This window comes from Gossypium raimondii, chromosome 12 (genome assembly GCF_025698545.1).
Source record: "Gossypium raimondii isolate GPD5lz chromosome 12, ASM2569854v1, whole genome shotgun sequence".
In the NCBI taxonomy this organism is placed as follows: domain Eukaryota; kingdom Viridiplantae; phylum Streptophyta; class Magnoliopsida; order Malvales; family Malvaceae; genus Gossypium; species Gossypium raimondii.
The window spans coordinates 36,591,010-36,610,381 of NC_068576.1; the positions used below are offsets into that span (position 1 = coordinate 36,591,010).

A 19,372-nucleotide genomic window follows, 5' to 3' on the forward strand; every position below is an offset into this window, starting at 1 on the left:
ACTTATATTGTTTGTCAAATCATCTCAAAATGGATAAAAAAATTAACGTTTGTTAACTTTGTTAACGTGGCATCGACGAATATACCACATTAACAATTAATTTTTTAAAAATTAAATTTTTTTTATATATTTTTATACTTTTTAATAATTTCATATTTTTTTTAAATTTTTTAAAAATAATTAATTGTTGACGTGGCATACATTTTGGAGTGATTTAAAAAACAACGCAAGTTTAAGGTCTAAAAGAGGTGAAAAATTAAATAGAGGGCTAAAATGACTTTTGTTGTAAAGTTAGAGGGCCAAATAAATAATTTTACCTATATATATTGGTGAATTACAATAACAAGGTAAAACTCGAACAACAAATGCGACTAGCACGACACGAACCCAAACCACACCTGGCCTTAACCATTAGGCCATCACATGAGGTTCCACCTATATTTTTTAGGGAATGGTAAAACTCGAATCATATTGTAAACCGATTTGATCTTCGGTGAGATATTAATAAATTATTTTTTATGCTTATGTGTTAAATGCAAATTGAAAGCATTGCAATTAATTAATAAATATCAAATGTGATATGAACAATGAAAAATAACAAATATCAAATGGTGCTTGGTGTAGCAGTTATGAAATTACTCAATATTTATGGATAGAAGTAAGACATAGAGTAGAATTAGCCCATAAGTCGGGTCGAGTCGAGACTTGGTTTTAAAATAAATTCAAGCTCAACCTAAGATCGATCTGTCCAATAGTTTATATTATCATTCAAAGAATAATAAAATAATATTTTATAATTAAATTCAAATAAAATTATATGCAACTTTGATGTTTCATCCACATATTATCTGATAGCGTAGTAACCTGCAACTTTTGTGGTTTATCCACAACTCGGTGTGTAGGGATGAACGAGTTCTAGGGAACTCCAACTATGGTGTGTAGCGGTAGGGTAGGATCTTTTCTATTAGGCCTGTATTGTATTCACAAAGCATGTGCATACTATTTGAGATTTTTGAGATCATATATGTGAATATGTATATACATTGTTGAGCTGATCTGATAAACCGATATACTCAAAATGCTATTGTGAATTACTCTATGTGATTTGATTTTGTAAGCTAATCGGTTGCACTAATTTTTCTTGTGATGGAACTCACACTGAGCTTCATAGCTCACTTCCTTTTATTTTTTCCATCTTTTCAGATAACCCACTAGGTTAGGAGGTGGACACGATATCCGGAGGGGTCTCAGCTCGATTATTATTATTCATAGATTGTACTATTTTATTTTGAATTGTAACATATGTAACACCCCTAACCCGTATCCGTCGCCGGAACAGGGTTACAGAGCATTATCGAAATAAACAGATCAAATACAGACATTTCATATTATTTAACATTCATATCAGATATTATTCATAAAGTCCCTTATATGAGCCCTCGAGGCCCAAAGCATACATTAGAAACAAGTCGGGACTAATTCGGGTATTCAGTGAATTTTTCGCGAAATTTCAAAAAAAAATTCTAGGTGCAGGGGACACATGCCCATGTGGTTAGGCCATGTGGCTCACACGGCTAAGTGACACGCCCGTCTGCTAGGCCGTGTGGACATTTGAAATAAGGCACACGGCCGTGACCTAGTCCGTGTCCATACCCATGTAACTCTCTAACTTAGGTCACACGGCCAAGTCACACGCCCTTGTGCTAGGTTGTGTGTAGGTGCAGGGGTCACACAGCCAAGCCACACGCCCGTGTGCCAGGCCATGTGAAAAATCCTGAGCATTCTGTTTTGAATTTTAAAGATGCAGGGGACACACGGCCGAAACACACACCCATGTACTAGGCCGTGTGTCACACACGGCTGAGACAGACGTCCGTGTCTCTGCCCATGTGGACAAAATAAGACCATTTTCAAGCCTTATTTCTCACCCAAACATGTCTTCCACCTACATTAACACTTAAACATATTCTCAATCCAATATAAAACATTTGAATCAAACCAAAACCAATTCTTATGCATGGCATATCAACTCATATATTTAATTATTCAAACTTACCAAAACCACCATACATACATATAGACATATTATACCAAATTTATACTATCTTAAATCTTCAACATGTCTATATGATTTCCATCATTTATCCATTTCAAACACACATCATCAGATTAAGGTCACTATTTACATACCAATTACAAGCCATACTAATGGCTAATTTCAATCAAACACATACATGTCATTCTTGACCACTTTTAGCCTATACATGCCATTATAACCTAAAATTTAATTTACTATTTATACCGAAACGAGATAATGGATAGTGTGAGATATCTCCGCAAAACCTCCAACCCAATGAGCTTCTGAAGTACTATAAAACGAAGGAAATAAACAGAGTAAGCTTAAAAGCTTAGTAAGTTCGTATAACGGGAATTTAACTTACTATTCATTTGCATTTAAGGTAAGCATACAAAATACATCCAAAGCAAATTGGTCAATTGCCTAAACACATATCCTCATCAAGCATGTTAGTCATGTAATTCACATGAATATCAAGAAACATGTATGAGCTCATCAATATTCAATTCCCACATACATGTATTTCTCATTTCAAGTATCCATGAACATGTACATATTATATCTTTATATTTCAAGTATTTCTCATAGTAATTCATCTTGAATTCATATCATCTCATGTCAGAACTTTACCCGTTGAATCATTTAAAACATCGATGGATGCAAGGGTAGTACACTTGAAGTGTACGAATCTGAAATCCGTCAATTCATATTTGTTGGTGCTCATTAGAGCACATAAACGAGAAGCTTTCTCTCTCGAGACATATAACGGAAAGCTCATGTGAGCCATGTAACGGGAAGCTTATCCGGGCTGTATAACGGGAAGGACATAATAGTCATAATTAGGAAGCTCATGTGAGCCAATAACGGGTAGCTCTAAAGAGCCATTAATGGGAAGCTCCGAATAGCCATATATCGGGAAGTTCAAGTGAGCTATATCGGGTAGCTCCGGGGAGCCATTAACAGGAAGCTCACAAAGAGCCTTTAATCGGGAAGCTCACGAAGAGTCATATAACGGGACGCTCATAAGAGCTGCGGTGTGTCTACAACACATGCAAAATCACAACCGATCAAGATGCTTCGAAGAGCTATTAATGGGAAGCTCGAGAGGGATAAATGTTGGGATGCTCATGAGAGCTAATAACGGGATGCTCTTTCGGGCTATGGTGTGTCCACTACATATGCATGGCCACAACCAATACGGGAAATCTTGTATCCATCAAATTTCATTTATTCAAACGAGACTTGATATTTATCGGGCCTTGTCGGATATGTAGTCAATTTCATACAAGACAATTACACATTTCACATACATAACATTCAATTCAAACATATAAATTCTCAATTTAGTTACACGAACTTACCTTGACAAGTGTTCGTGAATTATAATCTACTCATCCGATACTTTTTCTTTTCATCGATCCAATTCTGTATTTGATCTATCCGGATCTATACAAGTAAATTTAGCTCAATTTAAAACAATTCATACTTAATTCAATCCAATTCACATCTTAGGAAAAATTACCATTTTACCCCTATACTTTTAATTAATTCTAATTTCGTCATTAGGCTCGAAAAATGAAATTCATGCAATTTAATCCTTATTCCAAGCCTAGCCAATTTTTACATGTCATAATAATAGCCAATGTATTTCATAAAATTCAGAATTTTTCCTTGAATTTTAAAACTTTTCAATTTAGTCCCTAAATCACAATTTCATTAAAATTTCCTTTACAAAAGTTGTTTATCTATCAACAACCTTTCATTTTCTACCAAAACTTCTAAATTTCAGCATACTCATCCATGGAAAAATTTTAATACTTTGATAACTTTACAAATTAATCCCGAGATAGCTAAATTAAGCTATTATGATCTCAAAAATATAAAAATTACTAAAACGGGACAAGAAAACATACCTAATTGATCAAAATAAGTTTTTCTATCTTCAAGCTCTCAAACTAGGGTTTCCATGGCTTTTTATTTAGGAAATATGATAAAATGATGATATTTTTATTATTTTATTACTTATCATCTTTAATTATTTTTACTTTCCAATTTAGTCGTTTTATTTTCTTAATTTTCCATGGATGAATTATCATACTTATCTACTAACTCCTCTTAATGGTCTATTTGCGATATAAGGACTCCAATTTTGAATTCCATAGCTATTTGATACTTATAGCTACAAGAACTCAACTTTTCATTTCATGCAATTTGGTCCTTTTATCAATTAAACATGTAATCGGTAAAATTTTCTTAACAAAATTTTTATACGATATTCCTTTTATAATGCAGATCATGAAATAATATTAAAATAATTTTATTTTCGGACTCGGATTTGTGGTCTCGAAACCACTGCTCCGATTTTACTGAAAACATGCTGTTACAACATGAGACTTAGGTTGTATTTTCTTTTAGCATGCATGACATTTAACTTGATTTTAGATACCAAAATATGAAATTTAATTAATTATGCATGAGTGTTGGTAAGACATAGAGTAGAGTTACCTATAGATCGGGTCGAGCCAAGACTTGATTTAAAAATAAATATTCAAGCTCAGTGTAAGATCAATCTGTCCAAAAGTTCATATTACCGTTCAAGGAATAATAAAATATATTATTTTGTATATTTTATAATTAAATTCAAATAAAATCATTTATTTGAATTCAAGTTTACTGGACTTGAGTCGTGAACAAAAACTTATTATACAAGTCCAATCCAAGTTGGGCCAGACTACTCGCATCACTTGGTCCATGAACAGTTCTAACGTAATTTTTGTACAGTAGAGAGGAAATTCAAAATTACACCTAAAATAAATTTAAAACAGGATAATTAGTTATTTAATCCTATAAAACAGCGAATCTTGGCATTTTGACTCTCCCATAAGCTTTTAATTTTGCTTTGAAAAATACCGTTTCATTTACTGATTCTTTTCCCTTTAAAAGCAAAAATAAAAATAAAAATCCCATAATTTGATGTTAAAAAACAATTACACAAGTTACCAACAAAGTTTAATCTCTCCCATATGGAGTCCAATGCCAAAGCCTCTAGAATCGTTAAGGTTCGTGTTACCGATGGTGACGCCACGGATTCTTCGTCTAGCGAAAAACCCGAGCATCGGAGAGCGAAACGGAACGTAAACGAGATCAGGGTCGAAGATTGTAAGAGCAATCTTTCAAGTATGAGATCAAAAAAGCAACAGCAACAATGTTTGTCTAACGGTGTGAAGTACCGCGGGGTTCGGCGAAGGCCGTGGGGAAGATGGGCGGCTGAGATCAGAGATCCCACGAGTCGAACTAGGGTTTGGCTCGGGACTTACGACACCGCTGAAGAAGCTGCATTGGTTTACGATAGAGCCGCGATTCGAATCAAAGGCCCTAACGCTGTTACAAACTTCGTAAAACCGCCTTCCACACTGGAGATTGAACTCGAAACGGTTTCTGAGTATCATTCTAGCCAAGAATCCCAATCTCTTTCTTCACCTACATCGGTTCTCCGATTTCGGGCCAACGAAGAAACTGAACTTCAAATAGAATCTGAAGATAACTCACATGCCGATCAAGTCCCGAAAGATGCAGGTAACCTTTCAGATGAGTATTTGTTAGCGGATTGTGGTTTATGTGATTACTTTAACAATGATAACCCTGCACCAATATTTTTCGAGCAAATGATGCTACCAGAAGACAACATTTTTGAACAAGATCGTGTTGATATTTCTATTAAATTAGATGTTGATTTTGGGTCTTGTACGTGGGATGTCGATAATTACTATTAGCATCAAATTGCTGTTTTCCGTCTTTCGAAACATTTTAGTTGATTCCTTCCAACTATCATTATTATATCAATCAGACTTTTCCATCAATTTTTCCGTAATTGGCATCATATTTAACATGTTATATCCAAGTTATTCTTACGATAGATACACACATATTTATAATTTACATCTAAAGATTTGATTGATATGAAATTAATATATTGAGGACTAACGTTTTGAAGTTTAGAAACCAAATTAGGATCTAAGTCATAATTTGAGGACATTTAGTGCAATTAACCGTTTATTAAAATGAAATGATAAATTCCAGTGGAAGGTTAGATGGTTTCTCCACTACAATATGAAAAGAATTGCTATGTAAATAGGTAAGTTCTTGTTATTTCAAATAGGTTTGTTTCTAAAATAGAATATCTTGTAATTATAAGAATATGTAATTATCATATTAATGATTGCACTTTTATCTAATTTATTTTTATCACTTAATTGGAAAAATTGAAGAAAAAAATAAGGAATTTAGGTCGATTTTTCTTGCATGGCAGCCACACTGCAAAACCATCACCCATTCCTGATCGTTGGATCACAATGGTAAATTAAAAAAAAAAGGGAACTATTAGATCATAACGGTTAACAAATCTTACATATTTTAAAAATGTGAACGTCACTGTTCCCTCTCAATCACAAACATATTTTCCGCCTCCAATTATAGATGGTAAGAATTTTTGTTTTGTTTTATTAATATCATTATTAATTTGTTGAAATTTATTTAATATTCTGATTGTGTTTTCTATTTACATAATTAGGACGAAGATCGCATTATTCAAACATATGTACACTATTTAAGTGTGAGAGCACCATGCATTATAGAGTGGTACTTGAAAGAGGGGGGATTTTTACACGTGTCCCGTATGCTCGGTGGGGCTATATTGGAGCCTATACTTATCAGTGCTTTGTTGGAGAGATAGAAACCTGAAACACACAAATTCCATCTTTCGTGCAATGTGTACAATTACACTCGAGAATATGACATTACAACTCAATCTACTTGATGGAGCAGTTGTTATAGGTGTATTACACGTTGAGGATTAAAGCCCAATTTGCTAGTAGCTACTGGGCAAGGTGTTAAACGAGTTTAGAGGTGGCTGAATATATATATAATAATTAGAAAATAATTTCAAACATCTCAATGAATCTTCTAGCGAGGTGGAAAGGCAACAATTCGCTTAAGCATTTATACTGAGGTTGATCGAAGGTCTTCTAATGCAGATAAATCTCGGACTAAGGTACATTTAAGGTGGCTCCTACATCTAATTAACCTAAAATATTGGTGAACCGATGATTGACCTATTTGACCATTGATCTGGTTCTAAAAATATTACATTGATACTCACAAACTACTCAAAGTTCAACTTGAAAAAAATTCGAACTCCTTCAATAATTGATAAGCTCGAGCTCAAGCAACTCGAGCTATTGGTCAAGTCAAATTTGAGCTTAGTAATACTCGACTCAAACAACTTGTAATATGTTATTGCCCTTAATATATATTATTAACCCTAAGCTTAATTATCAAATCGATATCGAGCTTGAATGTGTACAAGCTTAATCAAGTTTAGGTGCAAAAATTGATAAACGAACTTAATTGAGCTCAAACTTAAATAACTTACTTATATCTCAAGCCAAACTCCAACTTAAAATAAGTATTCGATTAAGCTTAAATCAAATATCAAACTCTAAATTTTAAACCGAATTCAAGTTACCAAAATTAGGATATAAACACCTACCAATCAAACTGTATTTAACCAACAACAAAAAAGTAAAAATAAATGGAAACCATCCACCCATCACCTCATGAAAATAAATAAATAAAGGTTCATAGATTTAGCCACAGCAATCTCCAACATAAATGAATGTCTCAATTCATAATCCTAAATAAATAAATCAAAAGAAGGTGTAGGAGGAAGCATCTAAAGGGTGGATAAGATATGTGAGCATCAATGCCACAAGCATTAGCACATAAGCAATCCCTTGATCAATTGAAGTTCCTGCCCAATATTAACCAAATTTAATTATTTACAACTTCATTTTAAATATGGAATATTATCAGTTGGGAGAATTAAAAATATATAAGTGGGTTTTCATTAAAATAATATAAAATTAATAATTATTTACTCAAATAATATGATATCCAAATTCATCTGAAATGATGATTTGTGCAGAGACAAATTTAGGAGACTAATAGGGTCTGGTTATAAAATTGTACTTTATTCCTTTAAAATTATAAAATTTAATTTAATCATTTAATAATTATAAAGATATAGACTATAAAAATTAAAATTTCATTCAGTCTCTTAAAATTGTTCGACTTCACCCTTGGATTTGAGATTTAACTATAAATAATAATAAGATTTAACTATACTCTCAGTTCGTGTACTCTTTTATATTTTGAATCTAATTTATCTACTTTTGTTTCAAGAATTGAAACCCTAATTTTTAAATTTCAAATTTAATTGTTAACATCATTAAAATTATTCTTTTAAATTTGTTGGTATGAATTTTTAAATAAAAAACTCGCTTAATAGCCATATAATTAAAAACAAATATTGTATTGAACTTGAATTTAACAAAAGAAATTTAATAGTGTTAATAACTGACTTGTATTTTTAAATCCCAAAAGTGAAGAAAAAATTGAAATAAAATTATAAAAGCATGGAATTAAATTTCAAATTCACTGAGTAGCATATAAAAAATTTAAAATTGTATTTATAAATCCAAAAGTAAAACAACTTATTTTTAAAAAATAAAAGTACAAACATTGAAAATATTTTAACTTAATAAAAATATTTTGACAACATCCTGTAAAATATTTTAATTTTTAACTTACTTTAATTTTTTAAAATTTTTTTATTTTCTAGTGAAACGTGCAGCAGAAATTGAAAATACTTTATAAGTGGTTTACGATATTGTTTAAATATTTGATAGAATAATTACTCTCATTATATATTAATAAGAATAAAATATCATTTAGTCCTATAAAATATCATTTAGTCCTCAAATTTGACATCTCTTATTATCTTGGTCCCTGGCTTTTTTTATCAACATTAATCTTGTAAATTGACAAAAAAAATTAATTTGGTCCTTGAATATAGATTTTGTTAAGGTATGATAGCATGAATCTTAAGGAAATTTAAGTTCAAAGATGAACTTAAAAAATTCAAATTTTAAGACAAACAAAAATGTAAGAAAATTATCAAGTTGAAGAAATAAAATGTTGCTTTTATCCCATATCAGAGACCATCAAAACAGCAACATTTTAATCCCAGAAAACACACTAGACAGGCATTTACTTTTTTATGGCAAAAATTCTAATGATATTTAGAGGAAACAAACAACAAAATGAAACCAGTATTCCAATTCAAGAAAAACATATATATATATATATATATATATATATATATATATATATATATATATAGGCATATGCTTCAATATCAATAAATAAATAAATATAGAACTAAGAGGAAGAGAGTTCCCAAAATTTCCGCAGATCTAAAGAAGAGAATTTTTTTTTTCTATGAGAAATACAGAAATGGCAGCTAACAAGAGAGATCTAAAGACCCCAAAAGAGATTGTTAAAAAAAAAGAAGAAGAAGAAGAAAAAAGAGTTACCATCACTTGTAGGAGAAGGAGCTGGTGCAGAAGCTTGAGCCTCAACATAAGGTGAAACAATGGCGAAACCAAGAGCCAAAATAGCCATTACACCCATAAAACCTCCGTAAGATATCTCTGCCATTTTATTACACAATTTACTAATAATTTTCTCAAGAGGATGAGGGTGTAGCAAGTGGGGAATAAGTGAAAATATGAAAATAACCCAAACAGCCACAAAAATGTAGTTTGGAGATGAAATTGGGGTTTAAATAAAGAGGCTGAGGGTGTTAAGAGGAGGTCAAGTAAGATTGAGTTTAGATGAGTGTATGTAAAAATAATAATGGCCATAAGATTAAATACTGAAACCATATTGTAACAGACAAAAATAAATTAAACGCATCGTCCTATCCATCCAAACTCTCACTAAGTGTATGCAGCAAAATTGAGCCTGTTAATTTGAATAATGTTGAATTTTTTTTTTATATCATTTTACTGCTACCGTCCAAGGTTGATTGAAATTGTGTTCATTTCTGGAGTGCATGTGCGTTTATCATATTATTTTTAAAGGTAAATTGTAAGGCAAATTGTATCAAAAGTTACTAAATTATTAATTTATTTACATTTTAGTTATACAATTTCAAAAAATTATAAAATAGCAATTAAACTATTAAAAAAATTTCATTCAAGTCATTAAATTATTTAAAAGTTTTATTTAAGTTATTAAGTTGTTAAAATTTTTTTAAAGTACAGCTAGCAAACTTTAAACAACAATTTAAAAACCAATTCAATAAATCAATATCTATCAACAAGTAAAATATACCTTAAATTCAAGTCGGTCTAACAACCAATATTGAAGATAAAATAATAATTTTAATTCACAAATTGTAACATTTAAAATTGTTTTGTGAAAAAATGAATTGTAAAAAAAAAGAACGAAAACTTTCAATTAAACAAAAATGTAAGTAGAAAAGTCACATAAGGATAATTTTATTATTTCAATAATTTAAATAAAAATTTTAAATAATAAAATATTATATATTTTAGATTAAATGATGAAAACATAAATTTTGCAATAATTTAATAACAAATAACAATAAATAAATAAAAAGAGAAAAGCTTTGCACGTGAAAATCGGTGGACAGGGAATAAGGATCCGTCAATTAGAGAATACAGCTTTTTTACTTTACCCTCTCTTTTTATTAACTTTTATTCTTGGACGTACCTTCATTATCAACTTTGTTGATTGGGTAGGGACACAATTTAAAAATTCAAAATTTAAAAATAATTATTCATGTAAAAATAAATAGACGATCAACGAATATGACGCACGCACTGTAGCGGACAAAAGACTGACCGTCCTTCCATCATTGCTTGATTTCCGTCTTTTGCTTACAAATGCTAGGAAAGTAATGCGCAGTCCATGCATTATTGTTTAAATAATATAACAAAAATCTACCACAGCACATGCATTACTCGCATCACATGACATGTAATAAACTAATTCATAAAGACCGATAATAAACACAAAACACATATATAAATGGAGAAGATTTTACTCACATCAATATCAAATTATAATAATTTTATATAGTTAATATTTTATTAATCTAACTTATTCAATATCTTTATCATCTCAATTAAAAATAATATAAGTATCATGAAAATCTTTGTACTAAAATTCAAATTACATTTTGACTCATTTACTCAAAAAATAGACAAATTACTCTATATTTAGATCGAAAACAAACTGCTAACATGACTAACAATATAATTGCATAGTTACACGTCATGTCATATATACCTCGTTGTGATGTACAAGAACCAATTTTTAACAAAAGACCAATTTGCTTTTTGATTTATAATGTATAAGAATTAATTTACCTATTTTTTAAGTAGAGGAGACAAAATGTAACCTAACTTCTAGTAAAGAGACTCCATAATACTTTTACTTATTTTCTTTTATATATATATATATATATATATATATATATATATATTCAAGCGTCATAAGTTTTTACATCAAATAATTAAATATTTTTAATTTATTCAAAACTTAATATATGAAAATAAGATTGTTAAAAGTATTATTCATATGAAAATTCATAAAAGTGTGTATAAGTAAATCCTTTTCCTATACAAATATATGTCTAAACTTTATAAAAAACATAAAATACCTTTAAAACGTTTATAACAAAAAAATACACGAAAATGACATAAACACTCAAATCCCAACAATAATTAATGCATGCAGAGTATTTACACAAGAAGTCCGGAAAATCATGTAAAATATCAACAAATAAGACACAGAAAGATATTCAAACAAATATATGGATGGACCATAAAAGAATATAGAGCACAAGCTATGTTGAACCCACGCACATGGATTGGATGATAAACAGTAGTGGAATGATATTTCTTGGGTCAAATGATTTTAAGTACCTAGAATAAAAAAATAAAATAAAAACTAAAAAATATATCATATTACATGCTATGTTTCAATAATCCACAACACTTGTTTTCCTTTTTTGACAAAGACAAAAATGACAGTTTAATTTATTTTTTTACAATCCACTCCCCAGAATGTTCCTAATATTAATGCGGGTATCCTGAAAGAAATTTCAACCAGGTGACCTTTTATCATATAGTTTTAGGAAAAGTATAACAACAACAAGAAAGAACTGGTGAAGCACGAGGCCGTTAAAGGTAAGAACTTGAGCAGATTCTATATATCAACTCGAGAACAACATTGAAACCTACGGCAATGACAATGATTGCAGATTCTATATCGGTTTGAGCGCGTGTTCATGTCTCACTAACTCAAGCCTAAGTAACACAATTGAGCTGAACAACTTATAGTAGGTACTATTGCAAACATAGATAAAGTAGCTTTAACAACACAAAAAACCGACTCTTGACTGGAGCTATCTCCAAAAGAATCTAAATGTTGCAATGATTTCCTCCTACTTTTCAACATAAATAACACCTTATGGTCCTTACCTGAGAGAAAATACGATTCTGTTCACACTTCCAGTTTCGGATCCAGTGTTCCCGAGGCATTTCCTTCTGCGGTTAAACTATGGCCAGGATCCTACATAAAACATTGTTATCAGTGGCGGTCATAGATGCTCAAAATTGGAAATGTTACGACCAGCAAGGCATATACCTCCATTCCCCATTTGATATAATCTGGTGACTCACAAGCCTTGTATTCATCAACCAAACTTTCAATTATATCCCTTGATTCATCAAACTCTGAAAGATCATTGTCCTGTTCACATTTACGAACAAAGTAGGACAAAACATCATCATAATGCAATTGCTTTAGTATCCAACTGCAAAATTTGATTTGATTTTGGAAGCAAATGGCATGTAGCACAACTAAAAAATGGCACTAAATATTTTATTCATGGAATTCAGATCTTTAACCAATCTATTGAAGTGACACATGCCCTGCTCATAGGTTTACAAATTCATGCAGTACATGTAAATAGACATGGTAGCAGCTTATATGTACATTGCATAAAAACTCATGCATGCAAGACGTGTGTTTATGGGTTCATGTAAACACAAACAAAAATCTTAGTGGAAGCAGTCAGAAATAGGAAATGGCATAGAAATAAAACCACGGAAACAAAAAAGCTGGTAACTCACAGCAAACATTGGGAACTTCCGGTAATTGTCAAGAAACGCTTGCTTCTTTCTTAACTTCTCATACTGGCTCAAACATTTGCTGAAGAGATGTCGGATGCTGGTGTGGCTTGCTAGCATAAGACCACTCACCTGATCCGTACAAAAACATGCTCAAAGTTGTTATTATTAAATTCAGGCCAAAACGTTGTGAATTATTCTATATTGCAGCAAAATAAGCAATCTGATCTTGAAAGACAAGAATTAGAGTTGTTACCCTATGGGCAGTCTGAACATATGGGGACTTTCTAGAAAGAGCAACCTACAAAAACACCAAAAGAACAAACAGATGATATAGGTTGGTTCAGATATCATAAGAAAGAAGAAGTAACAAAAGAGAGCGTCAACTATCAAGATACCTGAATACTTGCAGGGCCCCACTCAATAAAATTTACTAGCTTTCTTTCACGAATCCTCTGTAGACTTTCATGCACCTGATAAAAGACAGGAAATTATTTAGCATTAGCAGCCAGAACCGGTAAGAAGATGATACTGAACCATAATAAAACATGTCAAATGCCTAACACTTTCGAAAAATAAAGTTATCAAACTAAAATAAAACTTTTAGCGTAACAGTCAGCAGAAGAGCAAGATGTCTGGTAATCTTGATAAAGGAAAAAAAAATTGCAGCCACATTCAGAGGCAAAATCTTAGAACTACACCAACCTTATGACAGTTTCCACTTCTTTAAGCAAAGATATAACTAAAACTGCTAAAGAATGCAAATGTTATTGTAATGGCCAAAGTCAACAAAAATGTCATCAAGGGCTTGCTCATTATTAAAAAAAAAAAAAAAAGAGTAACGAATAAATGTGAGACTTGATAGATGTATTTCCTGCAAAAGTTATAGAATTTCCGATAAAAACATAATTACAATACCTGAGTAGGATCTACTTCTCCCTGAATTATATTAAGTATTGAAATATACTTTGCTTGGCTAGCTTCTTTTGTGCGTGCGTAAGAGGAAACCATGATATTTTTTGACTGCAAGAAAGCTTATGGTCAGAAAATTGCAATCTGTTCCGCAAAGAAAAGACAACTTACATATCTTACCTGGAGAAGTCTTCTCATAACATCAAGGACAGTAGTTTTGCGTATCACATTGGCCTGCCAAGAAGAGAAATATTGGCATCAGATTGCAGAAAATTTCTTTTTTACAAGAATACAAAACAAGACTAAAAACATGAGTATGACATGAGTATTGAACTCACCTGGCGCTCTACTGTAAGTGGTGTGTAACCCGTCATAAGAAAATGACATCTTGGTGTTGGAATTAAAGAGGCAAGAAGACCAACCAAATCGTTGTTCATGTACCCTGGATACCGCAATGTAGTTGTGCTTGCAGACATTACAGTGGAGACCAAAGAATTTGTTTGAGCAAATGTAGGATTACTTAGATGTAAACGCTCCACAGCAATTCTATTAAGTGCAGTATTGTCAAGAACAACAACACAATCAGCATTTACAGTTAGTCGCTTGAGAGTCAAAAGTGAGTTGTAGGGTTGGACCACCACATCACTTGTCTCCATCTGATTAGGAAATACACTATATGTCTGGACCAGCTTCTTACTGTAGCGATCATTCAGAGCCTCCAACAGATAGGAACCCATACCTTCATTATAGAATGAGAGTAGTCAAGTTTGTAACCAAGCTGAAGTCTACAAGAAAATTTCACTAGCTTATGACGAATATACTACTGTCTATTGTCCTAATTTAGCAGCCAAATCAAGCAACCATATGTCGACATATCGACAAAAAGAGAAAAAAATAAGCTTTAAATCATCAATTAAAAATCCTTGATTGGCCAAAAGAGATGGATAAAAAGACAAAATATGAAGAGAAGAAGAGGAAACCTGAGCCTGTCCCTCCAGCAATTGAATGACATAAAACAAAACCCTCAAGACTATCACTTCCATCAGCTTCTCTGTCAATCATGTCCATTATATCCTCTTCAACACCCTTCCCCTGTACCAAAATCATGACACAAGGATTAATGATTGAAAAGAAAACTAACACAAAACACACATGTCATGTAAGATCTTTACACAGGAATTTACAATATACTCAATTATCTATAAACCAAGCAAAACATGAAGATGGAATGGAAAAAATAAAAGCCTGCTAACCTCGACATTTCATGAAACCATTTATCTATTCTACTGTAAATAATAATTACTGTTAGTTGGAAAAAATCCACCACAATTTTCCTAGCATGTTAACTTGAAATAATGTGCAGAAGCCGCCACAAGTTTCTGATTGTCGTTCAAGACAAACTATAATGATGAGATAAACACAATAGGAAAAGAAAGTTCAAATATTACTTGAGTATAAGCAACAATGAACTTCAATTACTAAAGTAGAATAAAGTTGAACACAAAAGAAAACACGAGTGAAACTACCTGATGATATCCACTGGCCCAGTTGTTTCCAGCACCTCCACCATGATCAGAAACAAAGATGTTTTCATGATTGTACAGGTTCCGGTAATCACTATTTTGAATTCCATTAATCACTCTAGGCTCCAAATCTATAAGTAAAGCACGTGGAATATAATGCTGATCGTCAGCTTGGTAGAAAAAGACATCTTTCCTGTCACCTCCCTGCATCAACCATGCCAATCGAATCAAAGACATTGAGAATCGATCCGTTTAACTCGCTATAACTGACTCGACTCACTAGTCACTACGTATTCTTTTTACATCTCACATAAAATTATCTAAATATCAACAAATTTAAATTACACCGTAAGCTATGCCTAATGAAACTTCAAGACTTAACCTAGAGCTTAATTAACAAGTAGATTTTCGCAAATTCATCACAGACATTTCATCCTCACTAAACCTGCGAAGAAACTAATAAATCAACATGAACTTTCATAATTAACCGGAAAGTGAAGATTTAAACTAGAAATTGATAATAAAAAGTAATAGTAATAAGAGAAATTTTGAAAAAGAATAAGAGAACCTGAGTAGCGAAATCTTCAAGTATGCCTTCTTTGCTTATGCCGTGTTCGAGGCAGAGCTGTTTCCAGAACTCCATGCCGATTTGGTTCCCACATTGTCCAACCTGCAGTGTTATGATTTCTCTCGGCATTATTTTTTATAGCTCTGTTTACTTTTTCTTTTCTTTTTTTTCCTTTCTACTGAAACTAGGGTTTGGAATTTCGGATCAAAATGGGGGAAAAGAGTGTTTGGCGCCAGAGACTGAAAATAAAAACAAAAAGAAAACAGAGATGAGGGAAAATTTTAAAAGAATGCCTATTTGGCTGTTTTCTTATAGTAGATAGGGCCAACTACACCACAGCCACCTAAAGCTCGTCATGGTTCGGATCATCTAGCTCGGCTTGAAAAACCTTTGAATTGAAAGCACTTGATTAAAAATATAGGCTCAATAAATAGACTTAAACAAAAAGTAAGGCTCATTTTTCAAATGGGCCAGGCCTCAGATAAACTTTTTTTCTCTGGGCTTAGCCTGACCCAAATTTACAAAAAAAAAATTGTTGCTTTATGTTGTTGTTTTGTCACTATTTTGGTATCATTTCATTATTATATTATTACTACTTTATTGTTATTGTTTTGATATTGTATAACTCTTACTTTATTGTTAATTGGGTAAAATACAAAAATAGTCACTTTTGTTTACATCAGGTTACATATTAGTCATTTATGTTTGAAATGTTACGTTGTAGTCACTTACATTATTATTTTGTTACAAAGTGGTCACTTCACCGTTAAGCTCCGTTATCTCCCTAACAGTGATCCTACATGGCAATCAAAATGGGTTTTAAATGTCAACTTAGATGTCCTACGTGGCAATCCAAATTAAATTTATTTACTTAAAAACTTATCTTCATCCTAGCAACTGGACATCCAAGTTGACATTTGAAATCCATTTGGACTGCCACGTAAGACTATCGTTAGGGAAGTAACGGAGTTTAACGGTAAAGTGACCACTTCATAACAAAACGATAACATAAGTGACTAAGACGTAACATTTCAAATATAAATGGCTAAAATGTAATTTGAGGCAAACAAAAGTGACCATTTTTATAGTTTACCCTTGTTAATTTTGCTGCCATTTTAGAGGTATTTGCTTGTTAAGTTACACCTATCTTAGTGTTTTTTAAGTATAAATAATTTTTTTTAAATTTATTTTCAATTTGTTGGGAAAAAAATATTTTAATGTTTTTAGTGTATTTTATTTATTATATTTTTTAATTTTATTTTGATATAAAAATAATAATATAAAAAAAATGATATTGGTGGATCGGGCCAGGCTCAGATTTTAGCATTCTCATCCGAGTCGGGTTTAGGCAAAATTTTAGACCAATTTTTTAGATCGGCTCAATTCTAGGCCTAAAATTCTATTGAGGTCCAATCCGGCCCATAATCACCCATAAGCTCACCTAACTATGGGTCATTTTCTTTTTTAGTCACTCAACTATGATTTTTTTTATATTGGTCACCCAACAATGGATTTGTTTCTTTTTTGGTCACCCAACTATGAATTTTTTAAATTTGGTCACCAACTAAACAAGATTATTATTTTTGGTCCAGTTGAAATTTTGATATAATAACAAATTTAGCCCTCAACTTTTACATATTATTTGATTTAGTCATAAATTTAAAAAATTAACCGAAATTTACAAATGGCCTCGATTTGATCCTAATTTTAAAAAATGCTAAGAAATATATAAAATACAAAAATAATTTCAACAAATATAATAATAAAATTAAATTTTATATTGATATTAATATTAATATTAATATTAATATAAAACTCCCCACCGTCCCTTCTCCCCCACCCCGTCCCTCTTCTTCTTCCTCTCTACTATTGCTACTGCTGTAGCAGAAAACCAAAATGGTTTATGCTTTCTTTCTTTTATTGTCCTCAATGAGTAAGCAAAGCAACAATGGTTATTAAAAAGAAAATTGGATTCCTTAACTTGCAATAGATCTCCAGATGATTCCATGAAGATACTGTTTCAAGATAATTCTTAAATACCAACAGTCACCATGCTTATGAAAATTCAAAAACATCAACAGCAGAGGAGGGAGAGGGGGGAGGGATTTGCTTAATTTAATTTAATATTAATATAATTTTTATTTAATATTAATATTAATATAAGATTTAAATTTGAAGATGTTTATGTATTTTAAGATTTTATATATTATTATTTATTGTCAACAATATTTTTATTTTATATATATTTTAAGTATATTATTATTTTGAAAATATTTATGTATTTTTATATATTTCTTTGATTTTTTAATATTAAATTGAGACTATTTATAAATTTTGAGGGTTAATTTTTAAAAATTATGACTAAATTGATATAATATGTCAATGTTGAGGGCTAAATTTTTATTATCTCAATTTTTAAGTATCATGGCACCCTTCTATTGGTGCAATTAACGAAATGGACTAAAAAAAAAGACAATCTCAAATAGTTGGATGATCGATTTTAAAAAAATTATAGTTCGATGACTAGTTTTAAAAAACAAATCATAATTGAGTAACTAAAAAAAATGACCCATAGTTGGGTAGCCTATAGTATAGTTTACCCTAAAATATAATAGAGTGGTGAGAAACGAGCTAGCTCTCTTTTGAGTTAAATTTAAATATTATAATTCATCTAGAAAAGCTTACGAGTTTAATTGAGTTTTTACAAATAATATAAAATTTTATAACATATTGTAATTTTTTAAATATATTTTATATAAAATTACAGTTTTTACCATTGTTTTATAGAAACAACTTAGTTAAAGAGCTTCGTTAAATTTGGATATAAAATTAATAAATTAAGACTCAATATCAAATAACTCAATTTAAGTCTCGAGTTAAACTCAAATTTAAAATTGATTTTCAAGCAAACTCCTTTTAAATATCAATCCTTAAAATTTGAGCCGAATTCAACCTCGAGCTTACCATTATTTAAGTTGACTCCTAAATACTCGTGTGCTTGGAAAATTTTTTCATAACAAAATATGGACTAACATGATTTAAATTATAAATTACCCTTAAATATTAAAAAGATATTAATTAAATATTGAAATCTATTCACCAAGTTAGGTGTTAAAACTAATTCGAATATGACATTCAACATAACTATAAACTAATACCACAATTTTAAATTTAGATCATAATTTAACCAATCCGATGAAATTATAGAACATAATTATTTAAAAGTTTT

General features: G+C 31.0%; 3 protein-coding genes across 3 annotated transcripts; 1 reads left to right on the forward strand and 2 right to left on the reverse strand.

Moving 5' to 3' along the window:
* The first annotated feature begins 4,996 nt into the window (after positions 1–4,996).
* LOC105762439 (ethylene-responsive transcription factor CRF6) lies at positions 4,997–5,870 on the forward strand. The gene has a single exon (XM_012580243.2). It carries the CDS (start codon positions 5,101–5,103, stop codon positions 5,848–5,850), a length of 750 nt encoding a protein of 249 aa, XP_012435697.1. The 5' UTR covers positions 4,997–5,100; the 3' UTR covers positions 5,851–5,870.
* Positions 5,871–7,658: 1,788 nt separating this feature from the next.
* LOC105763888 (arabinogalactan protein 20) lies at positions 7,659–9,920 on the reverse strand. Its single transcript, XM_012582283.2, has 2 exons — positions 9,511–9,920; positions 7,659–7,886 (listed from the first exon to the last, which is right to left on the reverse strand). The coding sequence occupies exons 1-2, from the start codon at positions 9,632–9,634 to the stop codon at positions 7,783–7,785; spliced, it is 228 nt and encodes a 75-aa protein (XP_012437737.1). The 5' UTR covers positions 9,635–9,920; the 3' UTR covers positions 7,659–7,782.
* Positions 9,921–11,950: 2,030 nt separating this feature from the next.
* On the reverse strand, positions 11,951–16,514 carry LOC105763889 (tubulin gamma-1 chain). Its single transcript, XM_012582285.2, has 12 exons — positions 16,144–16,514; positions 15,579–15,779; positions 15,033–15,144; positions 14,391–14,791; positions 14,233–14,286; positions 14,059–14,163; positions 13,539–13,613; positions 13,397–13,441; positions 13,144–13,272; positions 12,656–12,760; positions 12,490–12,580; positions 11,951–12,098 (listed from the first exon to the last, which is right to left on the reverse strand). Exons 1-11 carry the CDS (start codon positions 16,270–16,272, stop codon positions 12,512–12,514), a joined length of 1,425 nt encoding a protein of 474 aa, XP_012437739.1. The 5' UTR covers positions 16,273–16,514; the 3' UTR covers positions 11,951–12,098; positions 12,490–12,511.
* Positions 16,515–19,372: the final 2,858 nt, after the last annotated feature.

What these genes read in the sequence shown, in the direction of transcription:
- LOC105762439 (XM_012580243.2), top strand. Translation starts at nt 5,101, where the DNA reads ATGGAGTCCAATGCCAAAGCCTCTAGAATCGTTAAGGTTCGTGTTACC.
- LOC105763888 (XM_012582283.2), bottom strand. Translation starts at nt 9,634, where the DNA reads ATGGCAGAGATATCTTACGGAGGTTTTATGGGTGTAATGGCTATTTTG. An exon ending in TCCTTCTCCTACAAGTGATG is followed by an intron (nt 7,887 to 9,510) that starts GTAACTCTTTTT and finishes AATATTGGGCAG; the next exon opens with GAACTTCAATTGATCAAGGG.
- LOC105763889 (XM_012582285.2), bottom strand. Translation starts at nt 16,272, where the DNA reads ATGCCGAGAGAAATCATAACACTGCAGGTTGGACAATGTGGGAACCAA. An exon ending in CACTTACAGTAGAGCGCCAG is followed by an intron (nt 14,287 to 14,390) that starts GTGAGTTCAATA and finishes TCTTCTTGGCAG; the next exon opens with GCCAATGTGATACGCAAAAC. An exon ending in GGGGCCCTGCAAGTATTCAG is followed by an intron (nt 13,442 to 13,538) that starts GTATCTTGATAG and finishes GTGTTTTTGTAG; the next exon opens with GTTGCTCTTTCTAGAAAGTC.